The sequence below is a fragment of the Schistocerca nitens genome, chromosome 2, assembly GCF_023898315.1.
Source record: "Schistocerca nitens isolate TAMUIC-IGC-003100 chromosome 2, iqSchNite1.1, whole genome shotgun sequence".
Lineage (NCBI taxonomy): Eukaryota > Metazoa > Arthropoda > Insecta > Orthoptera > Acrididae > Schistocerca > Schistocerca nitens.
Window position 1 is genome coordinate 757070965 of NC_064615.1, and position 14326 is coordinate 757085290.

At 37.3% G+C, this 14326-nt stretch overlaps 2 protein-coding genes across 4 annotated transcripts in view; one reads left to right on the top strand and one right to left on the bottom strand.

Annotated features, from left to right (window-relative positions):
• Positions 1 to 14326, bottom strand: part of LOC126235311 (uncharacterized) — a 306085-nt gene that overhangs the window by 161796 nt on the left and 129963 nt on the right. The window lies entirely within an intron of this gene.
• On the top strand, positions 1010 to 10751 carry LOC126236981 (uncharacterized). 3 transcript variants are annotated; one of them, XM_049946703.1, is made up of 4 exons: positions 1010 to 1375; positions 1604 to 1899; positions 6795 to 6950; positions 8195 to 10751. In XM_049946703.1, the coding sequence occupies exons 2-4, from the start codon at positions 1629 to 1631 to the stop codon at positions 8431 to 8433; spliced, it is 666 nt and encodes a 221-aa protein (XP_049802660.1). In that variant the 5' UTR covers positions 1010 to 1375; positions 1604 to 1628; the 3' UTR covers positions 8434 to 10751. The 3 variants fall into 3 exon arrangements, with proteins under 3 accessions (XP_049802660.1, XP_049802658.1, XP_049802659.1); XM_049946701.1 differs by lacking the exon at positions 1010 to 1375 and adding an exon at positions 1419 to 1525; XM_049946702.1 differs by lacking the exon at positions 1010 to 1375 and adding an exon at positions 1454 to 1474.

The window sequence follows — 14326 nt, forward strand, 5'->3', positions numbered from 1 at the left end:
GTGGCAAGAAAAAAAGGATTGAACAAGGAACAGTTGAGATGTTGTTACCCAAAAATACCCTAACATTTGCACATAAAAAATTTTGGCCAACTTCGCAGATGCATATGTTTTCATCTAGTCATTCAACATTAATTAAATTTGATCCATACATAGACATCATAGGTAGGAAAAACACTCTAAGTTTTGGTGCGATTGATTCATATGAAACGTAGCATTGGTCGGTCAAACTTTGCCTCTCACAATAGCGAGACGAATTTTTTTGCCAGCTTGTATATATAGTTAGATGTGACTAAATCCCAAATTTTTTCCGTGGTGTGATTCAGCATAAAAAGTTGTCTGTGAATGTTAAGGCGAGTGACCTGATGTTTGCTAGAACTGAAATTTGGTATATAACCCTTGAAGACCATATAGAGTATTCACACCAAAATTAGTTAGATTTGGTGATGGTCGATTGGGGACACTTTCTAATATTGGTCCCTTTAACATGGAATGACCCAGGAACAACAAAAACAGCCACTGATATAACTTCACAGCGTTTTGTTAATTAGATATTAAAGGGGCAACGACTGCTAGAAATGAAGAGCCAACTTCCCGAGACAGACATTCCGCTAGCAAATCGCGTAATTTTTCGGATATAAGCTAATCAAGCATTGTTATCTACAGTATGAGTGACACAAACCGAATACTAAAGCTTCAGAGTCTCATTTGCCTCTCTTTCAGTCGAGTGTGTTTACAGGTTAGTTGTGAGGTACGGTAACGTGTGTCGCAAACGACTTGTCTTTTTGCCCTTCTACCTCGTTAAGAACACAATGCAAGGACAGCTGTTTCAAAATAATTGTTAAAAGTTCCCATTCCCACGAACACCACACCCCCTTACAACTTCCAAGCTTTTCTAAGATTGCCAGCGTTGCCAACTTACATTTCGACGAGTCGTGTACATTGTGGCTGATAAATTAGAGTTACTACGCTTATCTGTGCAGATTCTCGTTTTTATATAGTAATATAAGTATCTGCAACAATTTAATGGATTATACATAATGTATTAGTATGAAAGTGTATATGTGTACAAAAAAGAATATCCGTTGACAAGAAGTTGTCAGTAGCAGCACTTCGTTTCTACTTTCTTCAAGCCTGTTGACATGCAGGGCGTCGTCAGTTGCATACATGAGACTTAGGCGCATACATGAGACAGTTCTGTACAAGGAAAGTAATGTAAACTGTGAGAAAAGAAGCCATCAGCCTTTCTGAATGATATTTCGAGGCTTATGTTGCAAGTTCACATTTATGGTTTCGCTTATTCATAGGCTGGCTACAAATTAAAAAATTCGTACTCTGCAGGTAGCAAAAATAATCATCGTAGAGGAACGCGTCATAGGTACTGGTGATAATAAACTAACATAGTTAATAGAGTAGGTTATCTTTGACAGTCATTGGGGCGTGAGTGTGGAGGGCTGATTGAATGCCGATCCTGAATGTAGAGATATTAAGCCATTATTTTGTAGAAGTGTTAAGTAAACGGAAAAATGTACTGTGACTCATTTTTCTTTAACGAAGCGTCTTCAAAGTAATTCGAATAACAAAACATATTTTGAATTGTTTACAGGCGTACCGTGTATCACAACGTCAAGATGAGGCGTACGCTATCAGGCTCTTGTGCAATTGGTGTTTTTGTAATTGCGCTTGTCTGTGTTGCTGTGGCATTTTGTGCACCAAGTTGGCTTGTTAGCGATTATAGAATAACCGGTGCGAAGTTGAACCAGTTGGGGCTGTGGTCTCACTGTTTTCGTTCCTTACCGCAACCAGATGATGAGTTCATGAGAAGATTTTTTGTTGGATGCAGATGGATATATGACCCATTCACAACTGGTTATGATGAGATACAAGGATTCCTCGTACCAGGTAATTTTACTTTAAGTTTCCACATCAGCTTTAGGAATAATGGCACGAAATAACACGGTTTGAGGAGTCACATGTTTGAAAACATTTACCATTTCATGGAGCTTACTTTTGTCGGATACAGCTTGATAGCAGTTACAAGTGTCGAGGTTTGTGGTGATCTTTCAAAGTAATTTCGCGCCAGAGGACCCCCACCACCCCCTCTCCCCTGTATTTTTCGTAGTTTGTCACCTTCCAACCCAGCACAGCAGTAGATCTACTTTAAAGATTAGTATTGTTGCAATGGGCAGTATGTTGGAGATTAGTCACTGCCCTGATCTAGACATTATACCATGGTGCGGATCAGCTATCACTACAACAAAGTTTTCTACAGGGGCGCTATCACAATAGTAACCATCATTGTTCTAAAATTTGATGAGAGAAACGTTTTTGCTTTGCAGTATACCTTTCTGCTGGAGTGGTATCTAGTTGAAAGTACTTGAAGATAGGCAGCTGAATGTCTCTTGAGGGACTCCCAAGCAATCTTGCCATACTGAGTTACCAGGCTAACGGAAAAATTCTAACACAAGATGCAACAGTTTTTTCAATGTTTCAAATTAGCAGCAGACTGAGAAGATAAATGAAGATTTGATGGATAATTAGCCATTCAACACCAAAGAAAATATCTTCTAAAGCTCTTAGCTAATGTTTTGTCAGGTAGGACAGGCTAAAGTTTACAGTGGGCCACCCAGGAGCAGATACTAGCAACTAGTTAAATTCAGTTCAGTAAGATTACCTTGGCATCAGTTCTCAGAGTAAGGCTTCATTTACATAAAACAGTGCTTAGTGAGAGACTAGACAAATGTGAAAGTATTTTTGCTCATAAAATGAGGAAAACCAGTATATGATGAGTTCACCTTACTGTACTCGGAATAGTTCAACACAAATTGCCAAGTGTCCTAACATTTGAGAGGCAGTTGTGTTAATATTTCCATAAAGGCATCTGATGACTGGCATACAGTCATGATTATCTTACTGTTTGGTGTCCTCTGTTGTAGTGGTACATATGTTTCAAAATGTGGAATCTTCTGGAAGAATATCTCATTAGTTAAGGGGAAAGAGCAATCTCAGTGTGCCATGCTCACACCATAGATATTACTCCTGTGTAGAAGGGCTGGTAAAAAATTTGGCTACACAACTCTGAATCTATAAATCGGTCGCAGATTTTAAGACATTTTACATTTACTCTGTGAGCTAAACTGCTACAAAGCTCAATGGAGCACGTGGCCCTTATCGGGCCTGTGCTCAGTGCATGGATGTAGTTTGGGGAATGCTGCCGAGTCATGTGAACCACCTTGAGAGGATGCAGAATTGGGTTATGAAGCTTGCAATGCATCTCCCCAGTGAATTTGGCACAGAAGAGCACCATCAGCTACCAGATGTCCCTTGGATGCAGGACAGATTCGTGGCATACCTGTTCTACAAAAAGTTGCTGCAGTCAGCCAGTTCAATATTCACCACATACCACCCAGGCTGATGACACTGGCTACCAGATGGCCAAACCTGCTGCTGTAGTGAACACACTGCCCAACAAAACAGGAGGAAAGGGGAAAAAATTTCTTAATAGCACAGGCTATATAAGTAAAAGTAGAGAGCAACACATTGTAGACAGCAAGAGTTGCTGGAATAACACAGTTACCTTACACGGTGTCAGAACAAGGGGAGGGAGTGCATAATAAGGACTGAGGGGCTAGTGAAGCTCAGTGATGAACAGTGTTGCATGTTTTACAAAACTGCACACACTTTTATACTAACTTGTATGCCAGTAAGGAGGGACATGTGTTTAGATTGAAGATGTCCTAACTAGCAGCACCCAATATGTCATTCTCAGAGTTGTTTGACTACATATTTGATCCATTACAACTGTAAAGTAGCTAAGAGCGTCTGTGATGAGAAATTTAAGGTGAAAACAACCACATAATCTAGCTGTGGGAATGCCTTTGCTAGAGTGAAATTTATTGGAAGAAAACTCAAGAAGTTTAATTTGCACACAAAGGAGGTACTTGCAAAAACCTTGTTTGAATATTGCTTCTTGATCTGTGACTGTCAACTGTTGTAATAATGGAAAAAATTTTAAGATTCGAAGTCAAGCTATGGACATCGTAATGGGTTGTTTAATCAGCATAAAATTTTCATTGAAAATCCAGTGGGAGATGCTACAAGAAGGGCAGTGAGCATCATGTAGAGCCTTTGTTTCAAAATTCTAACCGCCCTTGTGCCAGCATGAATCAACGGATGTTTTATTTGTTGAAATTTACATCTGACATAATGACTGTGAAGGCAAAGTTAGAGGTATTCAGAAATTTACATAGCAATACTGATAATTTTTCCACTGAAAGCCATCTGGTTGGAGATAAAAAATCAGTCTACTAAAAATTACATATAATTTATTAATTTTAATTAATATTACAATTTATCACTTAATAAAACAGTCAAGATTGCGAATAATTTCATTCTCCCAATTATTTGTAATCTTAACTGTTTTATTAAGTTATAGCTTCAGAATAAATGTAATCTGCACAACCGTAAGACTATAAAAATAATTTCCATGTCATCTGAACTTCTTATCAATGGTTCACAGTAAGTGGCCTGTATTACGGTACAAAGGTACCGTGCCAGCTCCCATCAGACAAAGCAAGAAATTTAAAGTCCATGTAAATTCAAAATTAAATGAAATCATAATGTAGTAACCACTCCTCCTGCTAATTATCTGATAATCTAAATTCAAAAATTTAAGCTAGCAATAAGATATAAAAGCAAGCATTTAATATAATTGATGGAACAGGTTTCTTCCTCCATTAATTTTGTTAATGCAAGTTTGTCAATTACTAGTCATGAATACTGTGCCTGACAGCTTCTTGTCTAATAAGCTTAATGTTTAGCTAAGAAAATATGGCGATTTCTAGTTTTGACTTGCCTGAAATAAAATATTGTCTAGTAACATCTAAGTTCGTCATTTTCATAAGAACAACAATATTAGAAAAAGGATAGATCGCTACTCATGTGAAGATGGTACATTGAGCTGCAGACAGGCACAACAGAAAGACTGTTACACATTTAGTCTTCTTCATCAAAGAAAAAACACATTCACAGAATCGAGCGCACCAGAAGCGCACACCTCCAGCAGCTCGGACAGACTGCTGAATCCTGAAAAATGTGTGGGTCCAGTTCCCAGATTCCAGTTCTGGAGAAGCCACTTGACAGCATTTCGTGCTACCACAGTCCTGCAATCCTTTTCTGATTCCGGAATGCCAGTCCAAACTGCCAGAAATAGCGGTCATGTGTGATGAGGTGTGCTTGCTTATGTGAACATTATATGTTTTCTGAAGAGTTAAATGCAAGTTAAGTGTGTAACAGTATATTTTCATTGTGTGTGTCTGCAGCTCAGCATTTCATCTCCTTGGTGAGTAGCAATCTGTCCTTTTCCTAATATTGTTGATATTCCAACCTGGACTTTCCATAAGTACGAGGGTGAGTCAAATGAAAACCTTAAATATTTTTTTAAATATTGTTTATTGTGCAGAAGTGGTACAAAGCCGTATCGCTTTTCAACAATCTCCCCCACACTCAATGCAAGTCCTCCAGCGCTACAAAGTGCATAAATTCCTTCAGAAAAAAATTCTTTTGGTAGTCCGCACAACCACTCGTGCACAGCGTGGCGTACCTCTTCATCAGAACGGAACTTCTTTTCTCCCATTGTGTCTTTGAATGGCCCAGACATATGGAAATCACTTGAGGCAAGGTCTGGTGAGTATGGTGGATGAGGAAGACACTCAAAATGCAGGTCTGTGATTGTTGCAACTGTTGTACGGGCAGTGTGGGGCCTTGCATTGTCATGTTGCAAAAGGACACCTGCTGACAGCAATCCATGTCGCTTTGATTTGATTGCAGGCCGCAGATAATTTTTAGGAGATCTGTGTATGATGCAGTAGTGACAGTGGTCCCTCTAGGCATGTAATGCTCCAAAATGCCACCTTTTCCGTCCCGAAAGAGTGTCAGCATAACCTCCTCTGCTGATGGTTCTGTTCGAAACTGCTTTGGTTTTGGTGATGAGGAATGGCGCCATTCCTTGCTTGCTCTCTTAGTTTCCTGTTGGTGGAAGTGAACCCAGGTTTTGTCCCCAGTTAAAATTCTTGCAAGGAAGCCATCAGCTTCTCGTTCAAAGCACTGAAGAAGTTCTTTACAAGCATCAACACATCATTCTCTCATTTCAGGAGTCTGCTGCTGTGACACCCATCTTGCAGACACTTAGTGAAACTGGAGCACATCATACACAATGTGGTGTGCTGACCCATGACTAATCTGTAAACATGCTGCAATGTCATTCAGTGTCACTTGGCAGTTTTGCTTCACTGTGGAGTCACAACTCCTTGTGCCTGACCTGGCTGAGGAGCATCTTCCACTGAAGTCACACCATTTGCGAACTTCCTACTCCATTCATAGACTTGCTGCCAAATGGTACAGACATGAATCACTGTACTCAGCCTTCATTTGTCAATGAATTTCAATAGGTTTCACACCTTCACTACACAAAAACCGAATAACAGAACACTGTTCTTCCCTGGTGCAAGTCACAAGTGGGGAGGCCATATTTATACTGATACTGCGATGGTATGTGTGCATCTGCACTATGCTGCCACCTACACGCCATTGTGCATGCTGTTTGTAGCATGCTTACCAACTTACAGGATAATGGCGCGAAATTTTGATTTGTTATTACAAATTTAAGGTTTTCATTTGATTTGCCCTCGTACATACTTGCGCCATTTAATACATAAGTATAACTGCCTCATCTAAAAAATGATTGTCATCTAGGTTAATTAAAATTATGTTTGTAATGGAGCTTATTTTTGTTGCAGGTTTCATGATCGCGACACAGTTTTTCTTTACACTCTGTTTCCTATGTATTTTGGCTGCTTTCTTTTTGGTGTTACTTTATTTCCTGTGTTGGGGACCAGAGCAGACACGTTATATTTTATTAATAATTGCCATAGGAGCACTGTTAATGGCAGCAGGTAAGAATATTTTGATTATGTTGTAATTTTCATCATCTCATTGAACATGGATGTATGTAAACTTACAGTGCAGCTTGCAGTCTATACATACGTACATAATCCTGGTTCCATAGATCATGAATACGACATTTCATAATGATGTGGAATGTGTAAGTTTTCTTTACACAAAATAATTAATTTTTCCTTTTTAAAGTCACTACTTTACATCTGTACTATTTGGCAAGTGACCAAATATTTTTGTGGCAGCATAATTCACCCCTTTCTCTGCCAAAGTGATATTTAACCCAGAATAGTGAAGATCACCCTTTCTTCTAGTGTTGTAGCTATGCACTTCACTGCTATTTTTGAATTGGGATAGGTTATTAATTACAAATTTCATAAGTGAATATATGTATTGTGAAGGTGATCTTGGGTGGGCTCCAGCTATTATTCTGATTACATGCTTTTGTACAATGAATACTTTCTCTCTTAATGACGAATTGCCCCAAAATATGATGCTATATGAAAGGAGTGAATGAAAATAAACATATCAGTAAATTAGCCTACTATGCCTATCTCCAAAATTTGCAATAACCATAATAGCATAAGTAGCTGAACATAACCATTTCAGCAGATAATCGATGTCTTTCTTCCAATTCAATTTCCCATGAATGCACACACCCAAAAATTTTGAATAATCTGCCTTAGCAACAGACTTCTGTTCATAGTTTATATTTATCAATGATGTTATGCCATTTACTGTACAGAATTGTATAAAATGTGTTTTCTCAAAACTTAGTGAGAGTCCATTTGCAGAGAACCACTTAGCCTATTAATTTTCGTAAAGATTATTTAGAATTTCCTCGGCTGATTCTTTGTTGTTGGGTGTGATTACTGTACTTGTATCATCAGCAAAAAGAACTAGCTTATTGCTATTGAAATTTAGTAACATTATCCATTTTGTGATCATAATGGTACAAAGAGGCAAAATGTTGAAAGAAGACATGGGAAACTACTGGGTAAAACAAGGGGTCATTAAATTTCAAAATTTTTGTTTATGCAATCAGTTATCCATACTCTTATTAACATTTACAGAGCTGTAAGTTAAAGCTGTTTAATTTCTGAGTTTTTAGTTTGTTATTTTAACATTAAAGTTTGTTAGTATTATTTTATTGTTTTTGGTCATATAGTGTAGTGTAAATATTTATTACTGTCTCTTAGAATGGAATCATTGTACACTATATTAGCTATTTTTACAATTGCAGGTATAAATGGTGGAATAGCTGTAATTGTGTTTGCTTCACTTGGTAATCGTAATGATTGGATGCCTGGTCAGGAAAATAATTTCCTTGGTTGGGCATTTGGACTGGCAGTTGTAGGTGTTGTAGCAGCTTTTGTCTCAGGAACCTTATTTCTGGTAGAGGCAAACATTCAACGCAAGAAGAGAAAACACATACAGGAATCTCAGTCAAGATTTGAAATGGAGCACGAGTCTAAGGCTTAAAAGTTTGTAATCACATTGGGAAAAATATCTCAGGCAGTTCCGTCCATTTTTAATTAGTTCTATTTTGGTGAAATATATGAAAGATTATATACTAGTTGTTTTTGTGTATTCATATAAAGTGTTAAGTTATATAAGGGACCACTAACTTTACATTTCAGATGAGCCATCTTATCAAAGGTAATTATGAATATGTCCCAACAAGTACAAAGAATTATAATTTTAAAAGTGATCTGCATTCTCTGTGTGTTTCATCAACCCTGAAGATAATGATTCTCAGTATCCTGACAGTATTAACTTTATAAACAAAATCTCATTTGTAATAAATGGCACTGAAAGTTTGCTGCTGTATGGAGAATTTCATGAATTATTTGTATGGTAATAGGTTCTCCATGTATCAGGTGTACATAAATTTAAACTTTTGTGGTATATTGCTTGGTTTGAAATTTAATCAGTCTCTAACGCACATTAGTGAATTTATCTCAAATTATTTCTCGTCTACAAGGTGATATAAGAAATACAATTTTGTGTAAGGATGATCTTTTCATAATGTCAAACACCTAATGCAATAATAATTTTGAAGCCTACTTAACCGACTGGTCTTAATAAAAATGTTTTTTTTTTTGTGTGTGTGTGTGTGTGTGTGTGTGTGTGTGTGTGTGTGTGTGTGTGTCTATTTTTGACAAAGGCCTTGTTGGCTAAAAGCCTTATTTGTGACAAGTCTTTTTGTTGTGCCTATCTGTATATCCGCTGTATGGTGGTTACAACTATCCTTTTCATAATGTTGTTACATTCTGTCCGGGATTTTCCATTATTTGAAGAACTAAATATCTAGAAGAATTTATTACAAAACTTTAACAAAGAAGGGAATGTTGGAATAAATCAGTGTTCTAGACTTTCAGCTAATGTGATTAATGGAGAAAAAGTACTTTCAGCATGTTTGCAGTGGGCTCAAAACTAAATTAAATTAAATTTAAGATTCCCTGTGTATTTTGTCTTGCTACCCCATTTACTGCTTTAACTTTCTAGGAAATGAACTGCCGATTCTCTAGACAGTGGATCTGTGTCAATTTGTGTGTGCTTAATCAACAACTTTTGTGTTCTAACCAAGAGGGGATTTTCTACTCTTTGAACTGGAAGAACTAATTTATTGTCATGGTGCATATCATCCCTTCCATAGTGGCTATTATACCATTTTCAATTAGTCCATTTTAAAAGGTTCTGTATAATCTTATCAGTATCATATCCTATCCTTAAAGTCTATTTTCATTCCGAACATGATGGCAACAATGCTAATGTGTTCTTCTGATACAACCATTGGCTGTGAAATGGGGAGAAGGCTTTTGCATAGAAACTATACAGTCAGACATTATATTCCTTACTACCTGAAGAAATTTTTGTATGCAAGGAAAAAAATAAATCATGTCACTCCAGGAGTTCTTGACACACACAAAGTGGCAGTATATGTCATAAATCCTGGTAGCTTTAGCTGTAGACCTAGCACTGAGAAACTGTTAACCTTGCATTTATTAGCATCACACTAGTATGACGTGAACTCACAACACTCAGTATTAAGGGATTAAGAGACCATCTTGAGATATAACTTTCAAGGATTTAAGATACTACTTCCTTACAATTTTAATGAGAGTGCCAACTGTGAATCTCTTCACATCTTCACATTGCACTTCATGATTGGTTGTTTATTTGGGGGAGGGGACCAAACAGTGAGGTAATCGGTCCTGTCACTTCATGCTTCACATGTTTAGAATGTATGACATGTTAGTAAGTGCCTCAAGTACTGAACAGTTATGAATTTACTGCTGCAGGTAATCGGTGAGGTAACAAGTTTGAACCATTAGGACTATTCCATGTGATCGGTCTTTGTATAATGTATATTTTATAAATCCAAGATGTATCACCAATTATACCATCATGGGTTTTTCGATGTCATTTTTGTGTACCTGAGGTGACCTGACTGCACCTCATTTGTGCCTGTTGCAGACACTTCATTATAAGCTGCTTGCAAGTGTGGTGGACAGTTTAATTATTTTAAAAAATCCTCATTCTTATGAGCATTATAGTATAGACCAAATATGCATGGTATTTTTCACTTCTACTTCAGTTACAAACTGTCAAGATCAAGATCTTAATGCAACACTTATGCTGATCTTTGTGCTCAACAAATGCACACTCGTAGCCATTTTTGTAGAGAAATCTTTCCCAGTATTTTAATTTGTAAGTATGCTTTCACTACTGAGTTTAAGTAATCATGTCAATTTTATAAACTGTATTTTGTATGTAATAAATGTGTTCATATACAACCTTTTTCTGGACTACTTAATATTTTCTGCACAACATTTAATCTTTACATCTGTAAAAGGAGACGAGTCCATTAGCTCATGTTATTGTTACGGAAACTATTTTTACAATTTGATGATCATCATCCCTATTCCTCACATAGAAATAATAAAAAAAAAAAAATTAGTCCTAAGCAATGTGATTTCCTGGTTTCAACTCTTTTCCACCTTTCTCTGAATGACAGACAGATGTTTGGAGAAATGAAACAGTTATTGGGAAGTGTTACCTAGGCACTGATAATATTTACTTACAGTATTAGTAACATGATGTCAATAAGTGTTCAAGTAGCTCAGTAGTCTGTGTTTGTTTAAACAATGAAAAATATATTTGTAGATTCCACCTTGAGTAAAACACCATGTCCACTTGAATATTCCAAACATGTTTTGTTGTTGTTGCACCATTCTTAGTGAGTTTATCATAATTTTACTGCAAGAAAGTTACAAAACATGTATCTGCAAATAATAAGGGGTTTTTCATTAACACGCATTCAGTGAAGTGAAAAAGCTTTGGCCTATAATGGACATTAGGCCTCAGTTTTTGCATTTCACAGAAAATAGCCCAATTTAAAAATAAAACAAATTTATTTCCAGATGACAACCTGTATTAAAAGATCATGTGTAATAAAGGAGGCAAAAAACGTGCAGTTCAATGTGTTTCTAAGGTATGTTGGTGACCATGAGTGTGATCCTAATTTGTACAATTTTACTTTCTTTTCTGTAAATAAAGATAAACCAATCCAATCCACTGATTGCAACAGTATTGTAGCATCTGTGAGAAATAGAGAAGAAAACTGTGCTCAGGTCAAGGCAAATTCCTCAAATATAACTTTATTGCATTTTTAATGCCTGCAACACGACCAACAACTATTCTTGATGAAGACTTTATCTGTATTTTATGAAAAAATATAATGAAGGAAGAAAAAATGTGTGTGGATACACTTCTGCCAAAATAGTTAAGTGACCCAGCTATTTTTGAGACCTAAATACCAATTTGACATAGCCCAGCTATTTTGAGACCTAAATACCAATTTGACATAGCCAACTGCAGCAACTGAGACAAGACTGACAGAAAATATAAAACAATGTGATTTCTTAGGCTTTCTGAGCATAATAATTTTGGTAGTTTCCTTGGGTTTATTGCTGAATCCTAAAATCAACATCACTTGATATTTCAATAACACATCAGTATCCCACCTTCAGGAGAGATGCTGCTGCTGTTGAAAGACTCAACAGCAGCAGTGTTTCTCCATATGACTGTTGATGTATAGATGGATTGCCAAAGCATCAAGTCATGTTGATTTTAGGAACGAACAGCAAACAAGATGAGACTAAACTGAATTAAACTCCGTCTGAACAGGCCTTGGAAGGCCGAACGGTACCGACCAGCTTCCGTGTCATCCTCAGCCCATAAGCGTCACTGGGTGCCGATATGGAAAGGCATGTGGTCAGCACACCACTCTCCTGGCCGTATGCCAGTTTGCGAGACCAGAGCCGCTACTTCTCAATCAAGTAGAAACTTTGGAAACAGATGAAGCATGAGTTAGTGCTGAAAATCTGTCCTAAACCTAAAGTATTAGGTGAAGGATAATGTGGTGGAACAACAATCTAAATTCTAACTTGTGGGTGTTACCAACAGTGAACCAGTGATAGCGTATAACTAAGCATGGAAGAAATGGTAGCTGGCCTATCAAAATTAAGTCAGAGAAACGATTATACCGAAATTACCTGCAGGAAGTTGTAGACTACTGGGAACTCAAAGGGGATTACAAGCAATATCTCAAGAACACTGTGCAATTTTAAAGTACGTAAGAGCCAAGAAAAAACTGTAGTGGAGGATGTATAAAAGCAGAGAACAAAAACATGAAAATCAGGCCTTTTGTGAGAGTTCTTATCTTACACACTTATTGTTTGCAAATGTATTCTTATGTGACACAGCATTTTATAGAAGTTTTCCGTGCCATTACTGATTGGATTCATATTTTTTTTTCTTTGGGTAAGAACATATACATACTTTTGTGGCCACAAAAACGATTGCATAGGCCATCATGTTCATAGTAGGAAATGTGCTTTAAGTGCAGAGTGAGTGCAGTGGTAACAGGAGTAATTCAGATTTCCAGTAATCCAATTACTTGAAGGCAGACATGGAGAACATACTAACATAAATGATGGAATGCAGCTTCAGAGGAACAAATCAAATCATCCCAGTCAATGCAGCAACCTTTGAATATTTGAAATATGGGAGATCTACAAACTAATACACAGAGGGAAGCAAGTTATAGAAGTCTCTCTATGAAAATTTATGTAATTGTTAAATGCCATCTTCCCACAGAAAATGGAACCTTTCACAGTAACATCATAGATAACTGCAAAACTTACTATATAAAAAAGCCCTTCAAAGCTATTCAATAACTGAAAAACAACAAATCTGTTGTGGAGGACTGTATTACTGCAGGGATACCTCATAAAAAGATCTGAGAAATGAAGACAGTACAAGACAGGAAATACACATTGGTACACCACAACCACAGAATAAGAAAAATAAATCAGATCCATTTAGCTTCTTTTGTGAATGAGATTTTCACTCTGCTGAGGAGTGTGCGCTGATATGAAACTTCCTGGCAGATTAAAACTGTGTGCCGGACCGAGACTCAAACTTGGCACCTTTGCCTTTCGCGGGCAAGTGCTCTACCAACTGAGCTACCCAAGCACGACTCACGCCCCGAGTGAAAATCTCATTCTGGAGACATCCACCAGGCTGTGGCTAAGCCATGTCTCCGCAATATCCTTTCTTTCAGGAGTGCTAGTTCTGCAGGGTTCGCAGGAGAGCTTCTGTAAAGTTTGGAAGGTAGGAGACGATATACTGGCAGAAGTAAAGCTGTGAGGACGGGGCGAGAGTAGTGCTTGGGTAGCTCAGGTGGTAGAGCACTTGCCCGCGAAAGGCAAAGGTCCCAAGTTCGAGTCTCAGTCCGGCACACAGTTGTAATCTGCCAGGAAGTTTCAGTTCTTTTGTGCTGGTTAATTTTTCATATGACCTAATTTAATCAGGACAGCAACTAGACCAAATACTTGGTGAGTGTCGAGGGTGGTTATAAGAAGTGTGTAGTGTGTGCAAAAAATATGGAAACTGGTTGTGACATTAAAGATTCAGTGATGTTCCAACACAATCATGAAATGTGTGATCTTTAAAAAATTATGTACTTCTGTGGACAGAAAGGCTGTGTGTGACAACAACTAAACAGTGGACCAAATAACTTATCTGCCAGACAATACATCATATAAAGTGAAATCTTCGTCTTATAATGTGTTTTTCTGTCATAAGAGGGAAAAAGGCATATTTCAGAATTTTAAGTTAATTTTGGATTAAATCACTGAGCAATAAGGAAAAAATGTCAAAGGTATAAACAAAGGAAATTCTGGATATGTAATGGATGGTAAGTGTTCAACCTTCACGTAGATAGCAGCCATTGTTACTACTGACAGTAATGAAGCTCATAAGAAATTGTCAAAGTGAGGTCTCAAAACAATATACAAGAATATTT